Source organism: Oncorhynchus tshawytscha, linkage group LG13, assembly GCF_018296145.1.
Source record: "Oncorhynchus tshawytscha isolate Ot180627B linkage group LG13, Otsh_v2.0, whole genome shotgun sequence".
In the NCBI taxonomy this organism is placed as follows: Eukaryota; Metazoa; Chordata; class Actinopteri; order Salmoniformes; family Salmonidae; genus Oncorhynchus; species Oncorhynchus tshawytscha.
Window position 1 is genome coordinate 32,626,466 of NC_056441.1, and position 20,021 is coordinate 32,646,486.

At 41.6% G+C, this 20,021-nt stretch overlaps 1 protein-coding gene and 1 long non-coding RNA gene across 2 annotated transcripts in view; one reads left to right on the forward strand and one right to left on the reverse strand.

Annotated features, from left to right (window-relative positions):
• LOC112232180 (brevican core protein) overlaps nucleotides 1-2,771 on the reverse strand; it is a 37,502-nt gene extending 34,731 nt beyond the window's left edge. The window contains exon 1 of the mRNA XM_042295532.1: nucleotides 2,456-2,771. Within this exon, the coding sequence (XP_042151466.1) occupies nucleotides 2,456-2,475 (20 nt within the window). The 5' untranslated portion in view covers nucleotides 2,476-2,771. The remainder of the gene's footprint in view (nucleotides 1-2,455) is intronic.
• A 4,482-nt stretch (nucleotides 2,772-7,253) lies between these two features.
• Nucleotides 7,254-18,827, forward strand: LOC121838997. The gene is made up of 3 exons (XR_006078524.1): nucleotides 7,254-7,423; nucleotides 10,616-10,732; nucleotides 18,283-18,827. It is a non-coding gene; the product is annotated as an uncharacterized LOC121838997 (long non-coding RNA).
• The last annotated feature ends 1,194 nt before the right edge of the window (nucleotides 18,828-20,021 follow it).

Genomic DNA, 20,021 nt, shown 5'->3' on the forward strand with positions numbered 1-20,021 from the left:
TGGTTTCAACATAGTTGTAAAACCTACCAGTGGTTGATGAACTCTTCAGAAGTTCACATTCACAACCAATAGTGGCAATAACATTTGTTTTTCAAGACCGTATCTCTCAAAAATATCTTGGGGTATGGGTGTTCTACTGTAATATGGGATATAGACAACAACCTTTGTAGCAACAAAGTACACAAGCTAGCGATAGTAACAAGTAATATATGCCCACCGTGTCACCAGCAATTTGAAACCATATCTGGCATCATAGGTTGGTTAAAATGAGCCCTGAAGTTCAATATTGATAATCGTTTGGTAGTTATTAGCTAGAATCCTATTGGTGCCACTAGATTAAAGTGCCTAAGCAGTGCCGCAGGGGTCAAAACCCATCATGTGAATAAGCAACGACTCTCTTTAGAAAATAGTTCATGTTAAAATGAAATATCACCACGGTTTCGTCCCACCACAGTTGCTACTTATTAGGCTTTAATGTCCAAAGCAGCCAGTTTTATTTCTGGGTAAGAATAAAGTACCTTACTGTGATTGTTTTCTATAAAAATTCTCAAAAAGAAACAAAAATAATTTAGCTAAGACTGTCTGGGAGTGGTCTGAGTGGGGAGTGGAAAACTGAAAACTAGCTGTTATTGGCAGAGAGGTTTGGAACTCTCCACCTTATTGTTCGATTGATGATGTCACCAGGCAGGCCAAAACTCCATCCTACCAAAAAATGCTACAATTTCAGGCTGTCTTTTCAAACAGCTCTTATACTAAAAGGGCATTATCATCCTTTTCACATTTTCACAGTATTATTCCAACCTCAGAGTGTGGAAATATATATATAAAACACAGCAAAATCACGTTTTTGGCTGCACCAAAGACTGACGCTTATAGCCTGTGATGCCAAAGGCAACATGTCCACTAAGAGACTACATTAGAGAGGGGGACAGAGAGGGGGACAGAGAGAGGGGGGAATAGAGAGCTCGCAGGGAGGAGAAAACCCATTGGGCACAGATGTCAATTCAACGTCTATTCCTTCAATTTCATTGAAGTTACGTGGAAACAAAGTTGATTCAACCAGTGTGTGCCCAGTGGGAATAGACAGAGTGGGAGAAAGGACAAGTAAAGACGAAAGACAGTGAGAGAGGTGTTATTTATGACCCTGTCGAAACTGAGAAGTACTAGGAGTGGTACTGTGCTAGAGAACAGCAAAAAACGAAAGTGGTGAAGGAAAGTTATTTTGTCTTTAAATGGATGGATAGAATAGAGAGAGAGTTTAATGGTGTTTAGGTTTCTACATTACAAAAAGAGCTAAGACCTAAAAGTCTAAGCCATTGATTTTTAATTTTAGTACCCCTTTAGGTATATATATATATATATATATATATATATTTTGATTGTATGATTTGATAAAATATTTTATTTGGCATTTACTACTATTGCCACTAGAAACATATTGAATAATACATTCATAAATGGCCCCCAAAAAATACAGTAAAAAAAAGAAATCATAAGGAATAAGGTTTATAAGTGTCAGGAAATATTTTGCTTTTTTTAAACAAATATTTAACCCCTTACTTTTGTTTGCACAAAACTACACTCATACATGAATTTGTATGAACACCATAGTATTCCTGAGATTCTCATCTTTCCATAGAGTGGTCACTTTAGTTTGTAGGCCGAACCCTTTTGGATGCTACACATTTTATTTGTGAGAAGATTGATTTTTGGACATCTCATGGTTTGACAAACACCACTGTAGCTTGGCCACCTTCCACCACAAATGCAGAAGGCTGACATATGTGGATGTGGTCATTGAGACGCAGCCCATGTACACACAAAAAAACATATCTCTAGTTTAAACTGATGGATTTTTATGGGGATTGTTTAAAATTATGTTACTTAGATTGACGCACGGGTGTCAATAGACACTTAATGGTTAAGCCAACCATGGGCGGAAGGTGTCTCTTACTAAATAATACTGCTGATGAAAGTGCGTATTGATGTGGAAATACAGTTTGTGGAACATCTTGCAAAGCTCTGTAGTATTAAACTTTAAGCTGCAAAGTTAAAGATGCATCCGTCAAAGGACAATGCAGAGACATTGTGAAATAAAGTTATGCTACTGGATTTATTCTCAATCTGATGAAAAGATGTTCAAATGACGCATCCGATGTTCACTGTAGAATAAGAAACGTGGAACATTATTCTTAAGAAAAAAAACATTCTGAGGGCGCAGGTGAGTTTAAAAGAAATACGACCCCTAAACGGTCTAATCCTGCTTGTAGCCCAATTATAGCCCATGTAAATAAGAATTCAGGACCACCGGGGAAGGAAAGCAATGAGAGGAAAAAAAGAAAATAGCATGTCACACATAAGTACAGATGACAAAGCCAACTATAACTTTCTGCCCTCATTTAAACGTCATCGGTCCAAACTTGTTTGGCTAAATTATCAATAAAACGACACCTACCGCATTATTTCGACAAACATTTCGATTGATGGTTGTCCAATCCTGGATTTGCTAATATTTTTTGGGTTGAAAGGATGGGAAGTCTTTTCGGCATCTGCTCCCTCACTTGGTGCAGTGCGCGCGGGATATTGCGACGTTCAATACTGTACCCAAGAATACTGGGAACTCTATGCAGGTATGGGACGCGTACGTCCGACCGGCTGCAAAGGAGAGGAAGAAAAGAGAGAGTTTGAGACAGTGAGGGCAAATATGAAATCTTGAACTGCCCACTTTTGTCATTCAACTAAGAGGATGGAGGAGAATGTGTCCGTGTAAAGGGATGGGGTAAAAGTGGGATGGGATGACATACATGGCAATGCAGTTGAACTGTTTTAGCGACGTCTCAACGTAGGCTTATTCGTGACGATTGATGACGTTTTAATGGAAAGGATCAGACATGGTTTTATTGCAAGGGGGAATATAAGAGAAATGCGGTGGGTAGAGAGGAGAGACGAAGGGGGAGAGTGCGTCAGTCAGTGCAGCATTCGGGCAAATTGCTGATGCTGCAGGTAAGCAACGAGAGAGAATAGAGTCGCAGAGAGCATGCAAAGAAGGCGATGGGATGATGCAGCCTATGAAAAAGTATATATTGAATATAACGTACGCCTGCAGGTAACCATGAATAATGCATTTACAATAAATGTATAATCCATTTCAATTGGTTTATTCTGGTCAATGAACACTATACCAATCATTTCGAAATTCCAGATGTGAATATTTAATTTATGTGAATGTAAGATTATTTCAATCAGAGTGAGTACACGCAATGTTTCTGTACACAAAAGTTGACGAAGACTTTTGAACTTCACAAAGTTCCTCTTCTGCTAATGATTTCTGAAAGTGTATCAATGACAACATTGTCTTCTTAACCCCAAAGAGCAGTATGCAAAGCAAGCACACATAGTGAGGCATCCCATCCTTGGGGTTAAACTGTGAGTGAATGGTGCTTTGTAGATGTCCTCTGCCTTGGCAGAAGTGGCGAGACCCAGAGGAATTTGACACTGATGAGACATTGCTGGGACTGTTTAGGCGGGAAATGGCAAAGCAGAAAGGGCTAGGTTGTGTTCATTATGCTTCAAACAGAAGAAAACGGACTGAAACAGGGAGAGAATACCTGGAATTGTCCAATAAGAAACATTGCAAAACATTTTAGGCTGTTTTGCTGGCTATGTATGGGATTCATTTTAAAAGCCCAGAAGGTGGTTCCATTTCCGTGGTTAAATTTCAGCCTCTCTCACTTTTAATCACACAACCTGCCCAACCCAGCATTATCCTGAGTGGAGTCACACGTTTTCCCAATCCTTTGCCAACCACAGCTGATTATCCACTAGGGTACCTACAAAAATAAGCCGTAAACTACAAGGTACTCCCCGGGGACCATGATTGTCAATCATCAGGTAATCTAGAGATGACATGTTAGAGAACGATGGAGTGATTGGTTTATCTGTTTCATAGAAGAAAGCATTACCGTATATATCAAAGTTTCGTAAGCTTCTAGTCCTGTGAACATAGCATATAATATTGATTTGATGACAGATGGAGTATTGTAAGACAAGATTTATGTGGCAGGGTTTACAGACAATCCAGAATTACAAAAAGAAACCAGCCCCGTCGCTAACGTCGACGTCTTGCTTCCAGACAAATTAAACAACTTCTTTGAGCGCTTTGAGGACAATACAGTGCCACCGACGCGGCCCGCTACCAAAGACTGTGGGCTCTCCGTAGCTGATGTGAGTAAAACATGTAAACGTGCTAACCCTCGCAAGGCTGCCGGCCCAGACGACATCCCTAGCCGCGTCCTCAGAGCATGCGCAGACCAGCTGGCTGGTGTGTTTACAGACATATTCAATCAATCCCTATCCCAGTCTGCTGTCCCCACATGCTTCAAGATGGCCACCATGGTTCCTGTTCCCAAGAAAGCTAAGGTATCTAAACTTCTGTCATCATGAAGTGCTTTGAGAGACTAGTCAAGAATCCTATCACCTCCACCCTACCTGTCACCCTAGACCCACTTCAATTTTCTTACCGCCTAAATAGGTCCCCAGACGATGCAATCGCCATCACACTGCACAATCCTATCTGGACAAGAGGGATACCTACGTAAGAATGCTGTTCATTGACTACAGCTCAGCATTCAGCAGAACTGAATCCTTTACTGCTGACCCAGGAGGACTGCCCCCCAGTTATTCATTGTGCGTGTACACAGGAGAGTCTCTCCCTATCATTATTTGTTTAGCTTGGAAATATTGTACTCCTTTAATGAGGTGGTGAACTCTGGGCATGGGCAAGCCTATTGGAAGCCAGCTTTTAATCAATGGTTACGGCCTGCCAAAATATGTTGTTGTTTTTGAGTAATACATACGTCAAATGTGGTTTACCCTACTGAAACATCACACCGCAAATAGACTTAGTACCCTCCAAACTCATCGTTAAGCTTGAGACCCTGGGCCTCGACCCTGCCCTGTGCAACTGGGACCTGGACTTCCTGATGGGCCGCCCCCAGGTGGTGAAGGTAGGAAACAACACCTCCACTCCGCTGTTCCTCAACACTGGAGCCCCACAAAGGTGTGTTATCAGCCTCCTCCTGTACTCCCTGTTCACCCATGACTGCGTGGCCACGCACGCCTCCAACTCAATCATCAAGTTTGCAGACAACACAATAGTGGTAGGCTTGATTACCAAAAATGACGAAACAGCCTACAGGAAGGAGGTGAGGGCCCTCGGAGTGTGGTGTCAGGAAAATAACCTCTCACTCAATGTCAGCAAAACAAAAGAGATGATTGTGGACTTCAGGAAACAGCAAAGGGAGCACCCCCTATTCACATTGACGGGACAGCAGTGGAGAAGATGGAACGTTTTAAGTTTCTCAGTGTCCATAGCACCGACAAACTGAAATGGTTCACCCACACAGACGTTGTGGTGAAGAAGGCGCAACAGCACCTCTTCAACCTCAGGAGGCGAAAACCCTCACAAACTTTTATAGGTACAATCCTGTTGAGTTGTATCAACGCTTAGTACGGCAACTGCACCGGCCACAACCACAAGGCTCTCCAGAGGGTATTCTGGTCTGCACAACGCATCACCGGGGCCAAACTACCTGCCCTCCAGGACACCTACAACAACAGATGTCACAGGAAGGCAAAAAAGATCAAGGACAATAACCACCCGAGCCACTGCCTGTTCACTCCGCTTCCATCCAGAAGACCAGGTCAATACAGGTGCATCAAAGCTGGGACAGAGAGATTGAAAAACAGATTCTATCTCAAGGCCATCAGATTGTTAAACAGCCACCACCATACTTGATATCATTGGCCACTTTAATAAATGGAACACTAGTCACTTTAATAATGGCACTTTAAGAATTTTTACATATCTTGCATTACTCATCTCATATGTATATAATGTATACTGTGTCCTTCACTATCTATTATTTACTATCTATTGCATCTTAGCCGCTCTGTCACTGCTCATCCATATATTTTTTCTTATCCCATTCCTTTACTAGATTGTGTGTATTAGGTTTTGTTGTGGAATTGTTAGATATTACCTATTAGATACTGCTGCACTGTCGGATCTAGAAGTATAAGCATTTCACTACACTCGCAATAACATCTGCAAACCATGTGTATGTGACCAATAAAATTTGATTTGAAGGTTGGCCAAGTCCCTCAAAGGTCCCAGGTTTCAAATGGAAAATGTGATTTCCAGATCAATTTAAATTATTTAGTGATCATAATCTTTTAAAGTATTCTGTTCAGATTGATTTAAGTCCAATGTCTCTAGTTTCTGCAAACCCTCCTTGAAAGTATTACCCAAGGTCTGGATATAGTTGGTCCCAACATTCATGTTCTTTAAGAGCCCTGGGCCATTAACTGAAAAGTTGCTGGTTCGAATCCCAGAGCTGACTAGGTGAAAAATCTGTCGATATGCCATTGAGCAAGGTACTTAACCCTAATTGCTCCTGTAAATAGCTCTGGATAGGAGCATCTGCTGACCAAAAAAAAATGTTTTATTGAAGTTCGGAGATCATTATAATTTTTCATTGCAGGTTTTGGTATTAAGACCCTTCAGTCGGTGTACCTTGACATCAGTTATAAAGTTATATCAGGCCTTCCTTACAGAGCTGTTTCATCCAATTCCAATGCTAAAACAGCTCCACCTAACCTATGGCCAACTACTGTCTTTAGATTTCCCCATACAAGCAAGATAACTCTTTTACCTCCTACTGGGCACAGATGTCAATTCAACGTCTATTCCACGTTGGTTCGATGTAATTTCATTAGAAATGACATGGGAAACAATATTGATTCAACCAGTGCGTGTTCAGTGGGCTGTGACTGCAGGAATGCTTGGTTCATCCAGTGGGTGAAGAACAATAGCCAGACAAGTTATTTATGCTCATGACTTCTGCAAATCCCTGTATGATCAAAGCGGCAATAAACTGTTGGACCTCGACATCCACTCCTATTGGGTAGACATAGGCTTCTTCTGCTTCATCTCCACCACTTCCTTGGTCCTCCTCACCCTGATGGTGTCCTTTATCTACCATAAGTATAAGTATTTACCTGCTTGTAATTAACCCATTGGTTGTAATCGGTTAATATGTCTTCTCAACCAGAAAAGCTGTTTACAACCAGAAAATTATGGTATCAATGTTACCTGCTGGGTGATTCACCTAGCTACAATGGTTCCTCCTTTAAAAGTTGGGAGCTTGCACCGCAGGACTTAGAGGTACCCAGCGTCACGGCTTCATTGCTCCAGACCACCACAAGGGGGAGTTAGAGCACTCATTATGCATTTGGGTCCCAAGGTTTCTATATGAACAATCATATCGAGTGGTTCCAATGATGAATTTTGACGCGAGCCACCCTTGCCTTCATGGCGTGCTTCAACAAAGATGGCTGACAAAGCATTATGGTGGAGCCAGATGTAAGTTGTTATAACGACATAACGAGTCAAGCAAAAAATGTTCAATTGAGAGGAATATGTTAGGAAAGGTAGAGACAAAGAAATATTTTTATGTCATAAAGTTAACTTGTTGAATAGCGATTTTTGTAAATTATCTGACGAGCTAACATTAGCCAGCTAGCTAATGTTAGGAGAATGAATTTGTAATTCGTGTTGTTTAATGTTTTAGGGACTCCTGACAAAACCAGCACACCAGGCTATCGTCTTGTGAAACAGTGAATGTAAAGAATCTAGCTAGCTAAAGCATTTACTGCAAATTGAATGTACAATTGTGCAATCTTATTTTGCAATGCAGCTGAAGTAACATAGCTAGCTAACTATTTGTAGCTATCTACAGTATGTAGCCGATCTGTGTATGGACCCTAAAACGTTAGGTTCTGAACTAATATTCATACCAATTTATGAACCTCAGCTATCATCGTTGTTGTATCAACTTCAAGTCTGAATGGCATTAATGAAGCCTATGGATAGAGTAGAATATAATAACTTTATTGTGCCAAGGATGCAAGTCCGAAATACACAGGTACTGTAGTTCTACCATGCCTGAGATTCCCACATTGTAGCCTGTTGTCACGTCGTCATAAAGAGGAGACTAAGGCGCAGCGTGGTAAGCGAACATAACTCTTTAATAAAGAGAGAACACTGAACAGAACTAAGCAAAACAATAAAACGAACCGTGAAGCAATATAGCTAGTGCAGAACAGGCAACTAAACATAGTTTGTGGGTTATTATTCTATCCAAGGAATATGGCTACCTAAATATGGTCCCCAATCAGAGACAATGATAAACAGCTGCCTCTGATTGAGAACCAATCTAGGCAACCATAGACATATAAACACCTAGACCAGGAAACCCCATAAACATACAAAAACCCTAGACAGGCCAAAACACATATATCCACCCTCGTCACACCCTGACCTGACCAAAATAATACAGAAAACATAGATAATTAAGGTCAGGGCGTGACACCTGTACATTGAATATATTCACTGATCACATTGTAACTATGCAATAGACTAGAAACATGATTGATTTGTAATTCATATATACAGAAAAAAAACTATGCATATCTAACTCCCTTCATCTGCATTAATCTGAGGACACAGTATTTCAATTAGATACTTAATTTCAACCCGTGGAGAATGTGAAACACTGCATTGAAGGAAGTTCATTATCTAGGTGTTATAAATACATAAATGCATTATAATTATGATAATTTTAATAGAAAACAATGGGAAGACCGCAGAGTTCCAATAATATTTTTGTTGTTTACATTTTAACTATAAAACAACGTGAGCAGGTCTCACTGCAAAGAATAGTGAAGCAGGCATTGTGACGTTGAACAATAAGCTGGGAATAGAACGTTCGGAAGGCGAGTTGGTGCCACGGTGCTCAATAGAACTAATAGGAGCTGGCAGGGTGAAAAATGCACTAAAATAAGGCCCGTTTTTTCACGATTACTTCAAAACGACAGCAAGCACTTGGGAAATATAGTCATAACTGGGCTCCACGGCGGATAAAATGATCTAGTTTATGTCAGAAAAGAACGTTGTTAAAAAATTCATGTGTCCAGCCTACAATCTACACAGATTTCAGAGCACTCTCATCTGAGTGTACCAGAGTGCAGAATAATTACTTTACGAGCACTCAACACCCGTTGAATATGGCCGGTGTCAGTAAACGTCGGACAAAAAGCGTAATTAAATTGTTTCCAGCAGCATATTTACAGTCACCAACGCTCTGGATAACACGAAAACTGCCTTACCAGCTCTGCTAGGGCGAGTAAAATGGTCAGAGTGGTCTCATTTGTGTCTGGAAGTAACCAGCCAACGTTAGCTTGGGTGCTTGACTGCCGTTGTAAGGCCAGAATGCTCAAATCAACCCTACTCCTCGGCCCGAACGTCCTGTGTGCACTCCGAGAGCGAAACGGACTGAAATTACAAACTGACACATTTTCTCTGAATGGAAACACCATAATATTAATCAAATTAATTAAGCCAAATTTCTCTAAATCAATCCCATAAACTATGTTATTACAAAAAAGGTTACAAATTCTCTGGTAATGCCAATACGGAATACTATCAAATGCTTCTCAAAGATGCCCTCTGGCGGTCAAACTAGCAATAACTTGCAGTAGCAGAAGAAATGGCTGAGAATGAAATGATGTGCCACAGAATGCTGCAGCAGCACGCAGGGTGTCCCACAGTATGACGCAACATTTAAAGGAGGAACCACCGTAGAATAAAAATGTGTGAATAAAATGATGTACAATGACGAAAATATGACAAAAACATTGACAAATTGATCAGGAAACATAAGGACACAAATATTTTTCTCACAGTTCTTGCATTCACGCACAGTGAAGGATAAAACAGAATAATAATGTTCGAAATACTGAGATTCTTTGCACAGCCACAGTTGGCGAGCTGAACTTGGGAGTTAGGCTAATAAACACTGCCGGCTTATGCTAGCTGGGACTTAATCACTCACTCTTAAAGGGGCAGGCTTTCTTACAGGTGAATAAAACAGAAATGAATATACAACTGTTGTTTATGATCAGCAAACAGTTTGTGATTCATGTCATTGTATTGTACTGGAAGTTCTGACAACAAACTATAATTTATTGGGTTCAATGAAGAAAGTTCTAATAGGATTCTAATTGGGGTACAAAAAAAAATCCTACAAGATTTATAGGATCCAATCAGATTATCTATATTTTTCCAATAGGGAAAAAGGTAGTCCAATAGGATTCCAATTGGATTCTGATAGAGGTGATACAAAATCCTATGGGATTGTGAGACTCATATAGAGTCCAATATGATTACCTTTGATTCCCAGTAGGAAAAAGTAGTTCAATAAAATTCCACTAGGATTACGAAACATGTTCCACAAAATCTTATAGGACTGTGAGAATCCTGTAGGATTCAATATGATAAAAAAAGACTAATCCATTAGGAAAAAAGTAGTGCAATAGGATTCAAAAGGGATTTTGAGAGAGGTGACACCAAATCCGATAGGATTGTGAGACTCCTATAGGGTTCTATTGGAAAAATCACTAATCCTATAGGATTTCTTGACTAGAGCAGGAAATTGGACAGTAGTGACACAGACACTGTACTTACCAAGGATTGGTTTGCAACTGTATCCCACAGGCAAACCCATCATAGACAACAACACAGATGCCATCTATGGGAGCAGAAAGACCATCTGTGTGATCAGCCGCTGCTACCGGAGAGTGAGTGGTGCTCCAGAGAGATCCAGGTGGCCAGGTGGGTCCTTCTAATCAGACTGGGGTGACAGGTATCAAATACTGCAAATGTAGATTTAAACCCCAGGTTGCATGTTAGTTGCAACCTGGGCTTTGCAACTTTGCTTGCTGGGCTCCACGCTTGTGCCATGAATGTCATAGCCGCCTGTTGTTCAATCTTCCCAAGTTCTCCCATGTCACTCCGCTCCTTTGCACTCTCCATTGGCTCCCAGTAGCAGCTTGCAGCCAAATCAACACCTTGGTTCTTGCCTACGGTGCAGCGATGGGAACCTCTCCTCCCTACCTCCCGTAAGAGATGTGTAATACTTCTGCTGCATATATTTGAAAATACATATCTCCATTACTTTTTAGTATTTTATCATTTGTATTTGAGAGGCCAGAAAAAAATCCATGTGATTTGTAACAGGATCCTTCAGAACATTTTATCAGACGTCTTATGACAGTATCCTGTGTGGCCATTACAGGTGTTGGTGGATGAGTGGAGGAACTTGAGAGAAAGTTGAAACAGGGATGCACTTCCAGAGAAAGGATAATGCAGTGAATTTGGTCCACATGGGAATCGACTTTTGTATTTTCTGTATTTTAAATACAAGATATTGTGTATTTTATTTGACACCAGTATTTTGTCATTTATTCAGATCATTTGTTTGGGTGGTACTTTGTAACAATATACATTTTGATGGACACTACATAACCAAAGGTATGTGGACACCTGCTCGGCGAACATCTCATTCCAAAAATCATGGGCAAAAATATGGAGTTGGGTCCCCCCCTAACTGCTAAAACAGCCTCCACTCTTCTGGGAAGGCTTTCCACTAGATGTTGGAACATTGCTGGGGAGACTTGCTTCCATTCAGTCACAAGAGTATTGGTGCGGTCGGGCACTGAGGTTGGGCAATTAGGACTGGCTCGCAGTCAGCGTTCCAATTCAACCCAAAGATGTGGTTGAAGTCAGGGCTCTGTGCAGGCCAGTCAAGTTCTTCCACACCGATCTCAACAAACCATTTCTGTATGGACCTCGCTTTGTGCATGGGGGCAATGTCATGCTAAAACAGTTTGGGCCTTCCCCAAACTGTTGCCACAAAGTTGGAAGCACAGAATCGTCTAGAATGTCATTGTATGCTGTAGCGTTACGATTTCCCTTCACTGGATCAAAGGGCCTAGCACGAACCATGAAAAACAGCCCCAGACCATTATTCCTCCTCCACCAATATTTACAGTTGGCACTATGCATTGGGACATGTAGCGTTTACCTGGCATCCTCCAAACCCAAATTTATCCATCTGAAAGCCATATTGTGAAGCCTGAATAGGGTTGCACATTTTGGGGAATATTCAGAGGTGGAAACTTTCTGTGGGAATTAACGGGAATATATGGGAATTAACAGAAATATATGCAAATTCATATTAATACCATTTAAATGTAGATGTTTGCATTGGATATATTTAGCATATCATATGGAGGCAGAAACATAAACATTTCACCTTATTGTAAGTAGACATAATTGCAAATGATTATATCCTTCCAATATAAATTTAAAAAACAATTTAGTTACGAATTGAACTTTAATTAAATGAGTTGACTCTTCACATGGGATGATTTCACTGAACAACAAAAGAAAGGGAATATTGAATGATCCCCAATGATCCATCGCATCTACCAAAAACGTTTTCAAAATACATCTGTAAAATGATAGTCTAGAAACTAAAGCTTGGTTGTCTTCCTCTCAGGCTTCCATCCTTCTCCCTGGACCTCCTTAATATCCACGTCTTGAACATCAGACTCTGAGGCCTCATCTTCACTGTCACTTTTCAACCTTGTTTACGATGGCTCGTTGTCAGGCTCAAAAAGCCGCAAATTTGCCCGGATGGCCACCAATTTTTCAACCCTTGTATTGGTCAGCCTGTTGAGTGCTTTGGTGTGTGTGTTCCCAAACAAGGACCAGTTGCGCTCTGAGGCGGCTGATGTTGGTGCGATTTGGAGGATGATGGAGGCAACAGGGGAAAGAGCCTCAGATCCACAAAGTCCCTCCCACCAGGTGGCTGATGAGATATATTGGCATGACTGCCATATTGCATCTCCATCCCAAAGCCCTTGCTTGGAAGTGTACCTAGCCAGACTGCCAAGTACCTTGCCCTCATCCAGGCCAAGGTGGCGAGACATGGTAGTGATGACACCATAGGCCTAGTTGATCTCTGCACCAGACAGGATGCTCTTGCCAGCATACTTGGGGTCCAACATGTACACTGCGGCATGTATGGGCTTCAGGCAGAAGTCTTTACGCTTTTTGATGTATTTCAGAACTGCAGTTTCCTCTGCTTGGAGCAACAGGGAAATGGGCAGGGCAGTACGGATTTCTTCTCTTACATCTGCAAGCAGAGTCTGAACATCAGACAGGATGGTATAGTCTCCCTCAATCCATGCAAAGGCTACTGCTATAAGTTTCAGGAGTTTCAGGCTGCTTACCACTCTCTCCCAAAATACATCATCCAGGAGGAACCTCTTGATGGGGCTGTCCATATCGGCAGACTGTGATATGGCCATTTCTTGGAGAGACTCCTTTCCCTCCAGAAGACTGTCAAACATGATGACAACACCACCCCAACGGGTGTTGCTGAGCAGCTTCAATGTGGTGATCTTATTCTTCTCACTTTGCTTGGTGCGGTACATTGCTGCAATAACTTGATGACCCTTCACATACCTAGCCATTTCCTTGGCTCTCTTGTAGAGTGTATCCATTGTTTACAGTGCCATGATGTCCTTGAGGAGCAGATTCAATGCATGCGCAGTACAGCCAATGGGTGTGAGGTGAAGGCAGGACTCCTCCACTTTAGACCAAGCAGCCATCATGTTTGCAGCATTGTCTGTCACCAGTGCAAATACCTTCTGTGGTCCAAGGTCATTGATGACTGCATTCAGCTCATCTGCAATGTAGAGACCGGTGTGTCTGTTGTCCCTTGTGTCTATGCTCTTGTAGAATACTGATTGCGGGGTGGAGATGTAGTTAATTATTCCTTGTCCACGAACATTCGACCACCTATCAGAGATGATTGCAATACAGTCTGCTTTCTCTATGATTTGCTTGACTTCACTTGAACTCTGTTGAACTCTGCATCCAGCAAATGAGTAGGTAAAGCATGTCTGGTTGGAGGGGTGTATGCTGGGCGAAGAACATTCAGAAATCTCTTCCAATTCAAGCAAGACATTCATCAGCATTTCTCTGACTACCTTCCTCCATTGAGTCAAAAAAACTCTGATTCCAAGAGGACCATGAGCTGTTGCTATCGATAAGGTGTCTAATTCATCATTTTCACATTGAATAAAAGTAGAGGGACTTTTTGAGGTTGCTTGTTGTGAGCGCTGAGGGAACTTTATGTACAGTCGTGGCCAAAAGTTTTGAGAATGACGCAAATATTAATTTTCACAAAGTTTGCTGCCTCAGTTTGTATGATGGAAATTTGCATATACTCCAGAATGTTATGAAGAGTGATCAGGTGAATTGCAATTAATTGCAAAGTCCCTCTTTGCCACGCAAATGAACTGAATCCCCCCAAAAACATTTCCACTGTATTTCAGCCCTGCCACAAAAGGACCAGCTGACATCATGTCAGTGATTCTCTCGTTAACACAGGTGTGAGTGTTGACGAGGACCAGGCTGGAGATCACTCTGTCATGCTGATCGAGTTCGAATAACAGACTGGAAGCTTCAAAGGCAGGGTAGTGCTTGGAATCATTGTTCTTCCTCTGTCGACCATGGTTACCTGCAAGGAAACACGTGCCGTCATCATTGCTTTGCACAAAAAGGGCTTCACAGGCAAGGATACTGCTGCCAGTAAGATTGCACCTAAATCAACCATTTATCGGATCATCAAGAACTTCAAGGAGAGCGGTTCAATTGTTGTGAAGAAGGCTTCAGGGCGCCCAAGAAAGTCCTGCAAGCGCCAGGACTGTCTCCTAAAGTTGATTCAGCTGCGGGATGGGGCACCACCAGTACAGAGCTTGCTCAGGAATGGCAGCAGGCAAGTGTGAGTGCATTGGCACACACAGTGAGGCAAAGACTTTTGGAGGATGGCCTGGTGTCAAGAAGGGCAGCAAAGAAGCCTCTTCTCTCCAGGAAAAACACCAGGTACAGACTGATATTCTGCAAAAGGTACAGGGATTGGACTGCTGAGGACTGGGGTAAAGTCATTTTCTCTGATGAATCCCCTTTCCAATTGTTTGGGGCATCCAGAAAAAAGCTTGTCCGGAGAAGACAATCAGTCCTGTGTCATGCCAACAGTAAAGCATCCTGAGACCATTCATGTGTGGGGTTGCTTCTCAGCCAAGGGAGTGGGCTCACTCACAATTTTGCCTAGGAACACAGCCATAAATAAAGAATGGTACCAACACATCCTCTGAGAGCAACTACTCCTTATTTTTTTATAATTTTTTAAACCTTTATTTAACTAGGCAAGTCAGTTAAGAACAAATTCTTATTTTCAATGACGGCCTAGGAACAGTGGGTTAACTGCCTGTTCAGGGGCAGAACGGCAGATTTGAACCTTGTCAGCTCAGGGATTTGAACTTGCAACCTTTCGGTTACTAGTCCAACACTCTAACCACTAGGCTACCCTGCCGCCCCATCCAGGAACAGTTTGGTGACGAACAATTCCTTTTCCAGCATGATGGAGCACCTTGCCATAAGGCAAAAGTGATAACTAAGTGGCTTGGGGAACAAAACATCGATATTTTGGGTCCATGGCCAGGAAACTCCCCAGACCTTAATCCCATTGAGAACTTGTGGTCAATCCTCAAGAGGCGAGTGGACAAACAAAAACCCACAAATTCTGACAAACTCTAAGCATTGATTATGCAAGAATGGGCTGCCATCAGTCATGATGTGGCCCAGAAGTTAATTGACAGCATGCCAGGGCAGATTGCAGAGGTCTTGAAGGGTCAACACTGCAAATATTGACTATTTGCATCAACTTCATGTAATTGTCAATAAAAGCCTTTGACCCTTACGAAATGCTTGTAATTATACTTCAGTATTCCATAGTAACATCCGACAAAAATATCTAAAGACACGGAAGCAGCAAACTTTGTGGAAATTCATATTTGTGTCATTTTCAAAACTTTTGGCCACGACTGTACTTGTATGATTCTGCATCTTTGTTGCATTCTTCACAAATGATTTGGCACAGTATTTGCAAATGTACACAGCTTTTCCTTCTACATTAGCTGCAGTGAAATATCTCCACACATCAGATAGTGCCCATGGCATTTTCCTGTAAAGATGAGATTTTTTTGTTGTAAAAAAACAACAAAATACAATTCCATGTACAGATAAATAGTTAAGCAGTTAGATTAAACAACTCCTTTGTAAAATAAATGTTTTAAAATGAAACGTATGGAAACAGGTGAATTAACACTCCTCAGTTAGCACGCTCAAGCAAGCTAAAACCCACATGGTAGCAAAAACTTACTAGCAGAAATTGTTAACAAGTTAGAAATGATTTAAACACACTTCTCTGTAGGCTACAATCATGTATGTCATATAAAATATATTCACCCCACCCAGTATTGTAATCAAAACTTACCAGAAAGCATGTAGTCCTTGGCTCAGACAGTGTAGTAGTGTGGGCTCAATAGCATCTCATTAGTGTGCAAGATCTTGAGAATCAGCTGTACATGTGTTGGAATAGTGCACTGCACATGTGATGCAATAATTTTTGACGCGCTGCGTGCTTAAGCGCTCGGCGGTCCCATTCTGTGAGCTTGTGTGGCCTACCACTTCGCAGCAGAGCCGTTGTTGCTCCTAAACATTTCCACTTCACAGCACTTACAGTTGCCGGGGCAGCTCTAGCAGGGCAGAAATTTGACGATCTGACTTGTTGGAAAGGTGGCGTCCTATGATGGTGCCACGTTGAAAGTCACTGAGCTCTTCAGTAAGGCCATTCTACTGCCAATGTTTGTCTATAGAGATTGCATGGCTGTGTGCCCAATGTTATAAGGACAGAGGAGTTTTCCTTTTGAGGACCTGGCTGGTTTATTCAGGCATCCAGGTGGACGACTAAATACACATTGAACGAGGGTGATTGGTGGTCCTAAAGCACAAGACTCTTTGTGCCACGTCTCACAGTGAAAAAGCTTTGAGAATTATTATGTTAAGAAATAAGGACAGTTTCTTAGCTTACACGAGGCCCAATGAAGGTGCCCAGAAAAAACTGCCACTGTGAATTAATTCAGTTTCAATTCATGACCAATAATAACCAAATACCCTTTGGTGAGGGAAGCCACGTTAAATGGATCCGACCAAACAAAACCAGATGCATTCCTCAGTTATAATATAAACATTTTCTGACATGCAAGTAACCATAGCCAGTGGAGGCTGCTGAGGGGAGGACGGCTCATAATAATGGCTGGAACACAGCGAATGGAATGGCATCAAACACATGGAAACCATGTGTTTGATACCATTCCACCTAATCCGATCCAGCCATTACGACGAGCCCGTTCTCCCCAATTAAGGTCCCACCAACTTCCTGTGCTACAGACACACAGAAACCATCATCTGGTAGCACACAGGTCATTAAGTGACTCATGGGCGTGATTTCAAATGCGGTTCAACATTGCTTCAGAAATATGCTGGAACTCCTTGAAACAAATAACCCACAATCAGTAGGTAAACAAACATTTGACTTAATCCATCCCTACAGGTGGGATGCATTTGTTGTCCATGGACAGGCAGGGTTACCAAAGTATATCACCTAAATTAGAAGGAACCGAGTTGTGTATATTCGAAGTCTGTAATTTAGCCCATCTGAGTCACTCTCGGCGGTCTTATTTGACTGTTACAGTTCCTGCTTATTTACCACATAAAGGAAAATACAGGGTGGCATATTTTTATAGGTCACTTTTGTCATTACTGTGCAGGCTCAAAGATGGGTTTTTGGGAAGTGTATTTTCATTTGTCATGACAATTAAATATTGAGTATTGCAGATAGGGAGATTTTTCTGTCATCATTTGTACAATATGTCCCTCCCAATACATTTGCTTTGGTAATGTAAGTTCTTGCAGTATCCATGCCAATATAGCTTCTTCAATTAAATTCAGAAAGAGTGCCATCGATCTCACAACACACAGGCATACAATTGCGAGCAAGAGTTCTGTCTGCTATAGGCCTCCTCTGACTCTCCATATTCCTACGCTGCGATCCATAACGCACTCACACGACAGTGAGAAAAGAGGCCAGCTGTTAAGTCATTTTCCCCCGTTCATTCCTTCCCTTTTAAAGAAACCACAAAGCCAGACGTTTAGCTGACTCGCTGTTCTTTTTCCTTGGATGCAAATAGCGGTGGAAAACTGGATAACTGGGGAAAAAACATGGGCAAATAACTGTGCTTGTCTCACTTACAGTAAGAAGCTGACTGCTCTGGCCAAAACTCTGGCTAGTCATACTCCCAGAAGATGATGGCATTTCATTGGCCAAGGGAGGATATGGATGACCATGAATGAGGTAATAATGTATTTATATGACATGTGACACATCATTTCTCTTGTCTCGCCAGATAGCGGCGATAATTGTTTCTCCTGCGGTTGGAAACCTAGGAAGCACTTTTCCCTGGGAGGAAATGGAAACCAGTGGCTATAACATGTCAGCGGTGGTGTTTGGAGGAATAATATACATTAGGGTTATGAGGGTTTATAGCCACACACACGTCTGGTTTATCCTGAGAGTCAAACAGAAGAGGGTTCATGGCAGACCACCCCGATAGCATAGCAAACTGTGGCACAAAAAAGTGTGTGTGTGCAGTCTGCATGTGCTGTATTCCTTTGTTCATAGTGCAAAGACAAGCTAGGCATTTAATCAAAGACACACACGCCAACCCGAAAATGGACAAGTTTAATAACCAAGAAGACACACAGAAAGCCACTTGACAAAAAGGGAGGGAGTACAATGCAAATTATAATGTGAGATCTGGAAAATATGCCATTTTTTTTCCCACCAATGGTGTTTCCACCAAATGGACTTGTTGCAGATAAAAATCTGTGCGTGATGATGCAATGCACACAATGTACTTAATTTTTTTTTTTTAATTACGTTTTCATGAACCTAATAAAAAAATCTAATGTTCAATGTGTTTTCCATAGCATTTTCAACTCAACCGATAGTTGTCACAACATCTGTTGCGTTAAATTGCGAATGTGCCTACTCTGGTCTTGACATCTACGCTCTAGCTAATAGCTTGCAGATACAGTTCAGGTAGGTTGGTCTTCATTATGAGGTTATTAAAGAGCGAGCATATTTTTATTTGTCAAACGGCAGTCAAGCATCGTTCATCATGTCACCAGAATAAGACCCTCGATATGTATTGAAAAGCAGCACCAAGATCACCTTGCACTTTCACAACCCTGTGAAGTGCATCATAACTTATTTCCTATGTAGCCTAATAAACGGCATGGTTTCTGAGTCTTATTGGGAGCACCACACACTATGTCATCGCCTGACGCCCAAGTATACTTCCATATGATCTTTGATATGTTTATTATATCCATATTTCCGCATGAAGGCATTTCCACCGCCATTTCTCGCATAATTAATTTTACCAACACCAAAAGATCCCACCATATCAAACCAACAAATTATATGTTGGCATTTATAAAATTGTACCGAAACGTCCTGTTTCCATCACAACTGTCCTGACTTGTTTTATATGGTATGACTTTATTCACATAAACTGTGGATGGAAATGGACTTATGAAGACTGCTTTTCAGTTGACTAAGGAAAACAGTAGGTTTTCCACTATTGACCGACAGAATATCATTACTCTTCTATAAAATAACAAGTAAGGAATTAATTGTAAATCATGGATTTTCAACAGTTCAGTACATCACTATTGTTTTTTTTATGGGGGCTTTCCCCTTCTTGGCCATCATCTAAAACTTGGAGTGTTTTGTGCACCACCTTGTGGTAAGAGTTTGAATAACGTCACACATATCCAACTTCCCATAGAGGTGACGTACATACAACGACACACCCTAGTCCAGGGCTCTCCGACCCTGTTCCTTGGAGAGCTACCCTGCTGTAGGTTTTCAATCCAACCCCAGTTGTAACTAAACTAATTAAACTTGTCAACCAGCTAATTCTTTGAATCAGGTGTGCTAGATTGGGGTTGGAGTGAAACTACAGGACAGTAGTTCTCCAGGAACAGGGTTGGAGAGTCCTGGCTAGTCAAATGAGGCAAGTGTGGGCCTATTGAGAAGACTTCTCGCTCCATGCCACTCCCTAGCTCGGGATTTACTTCT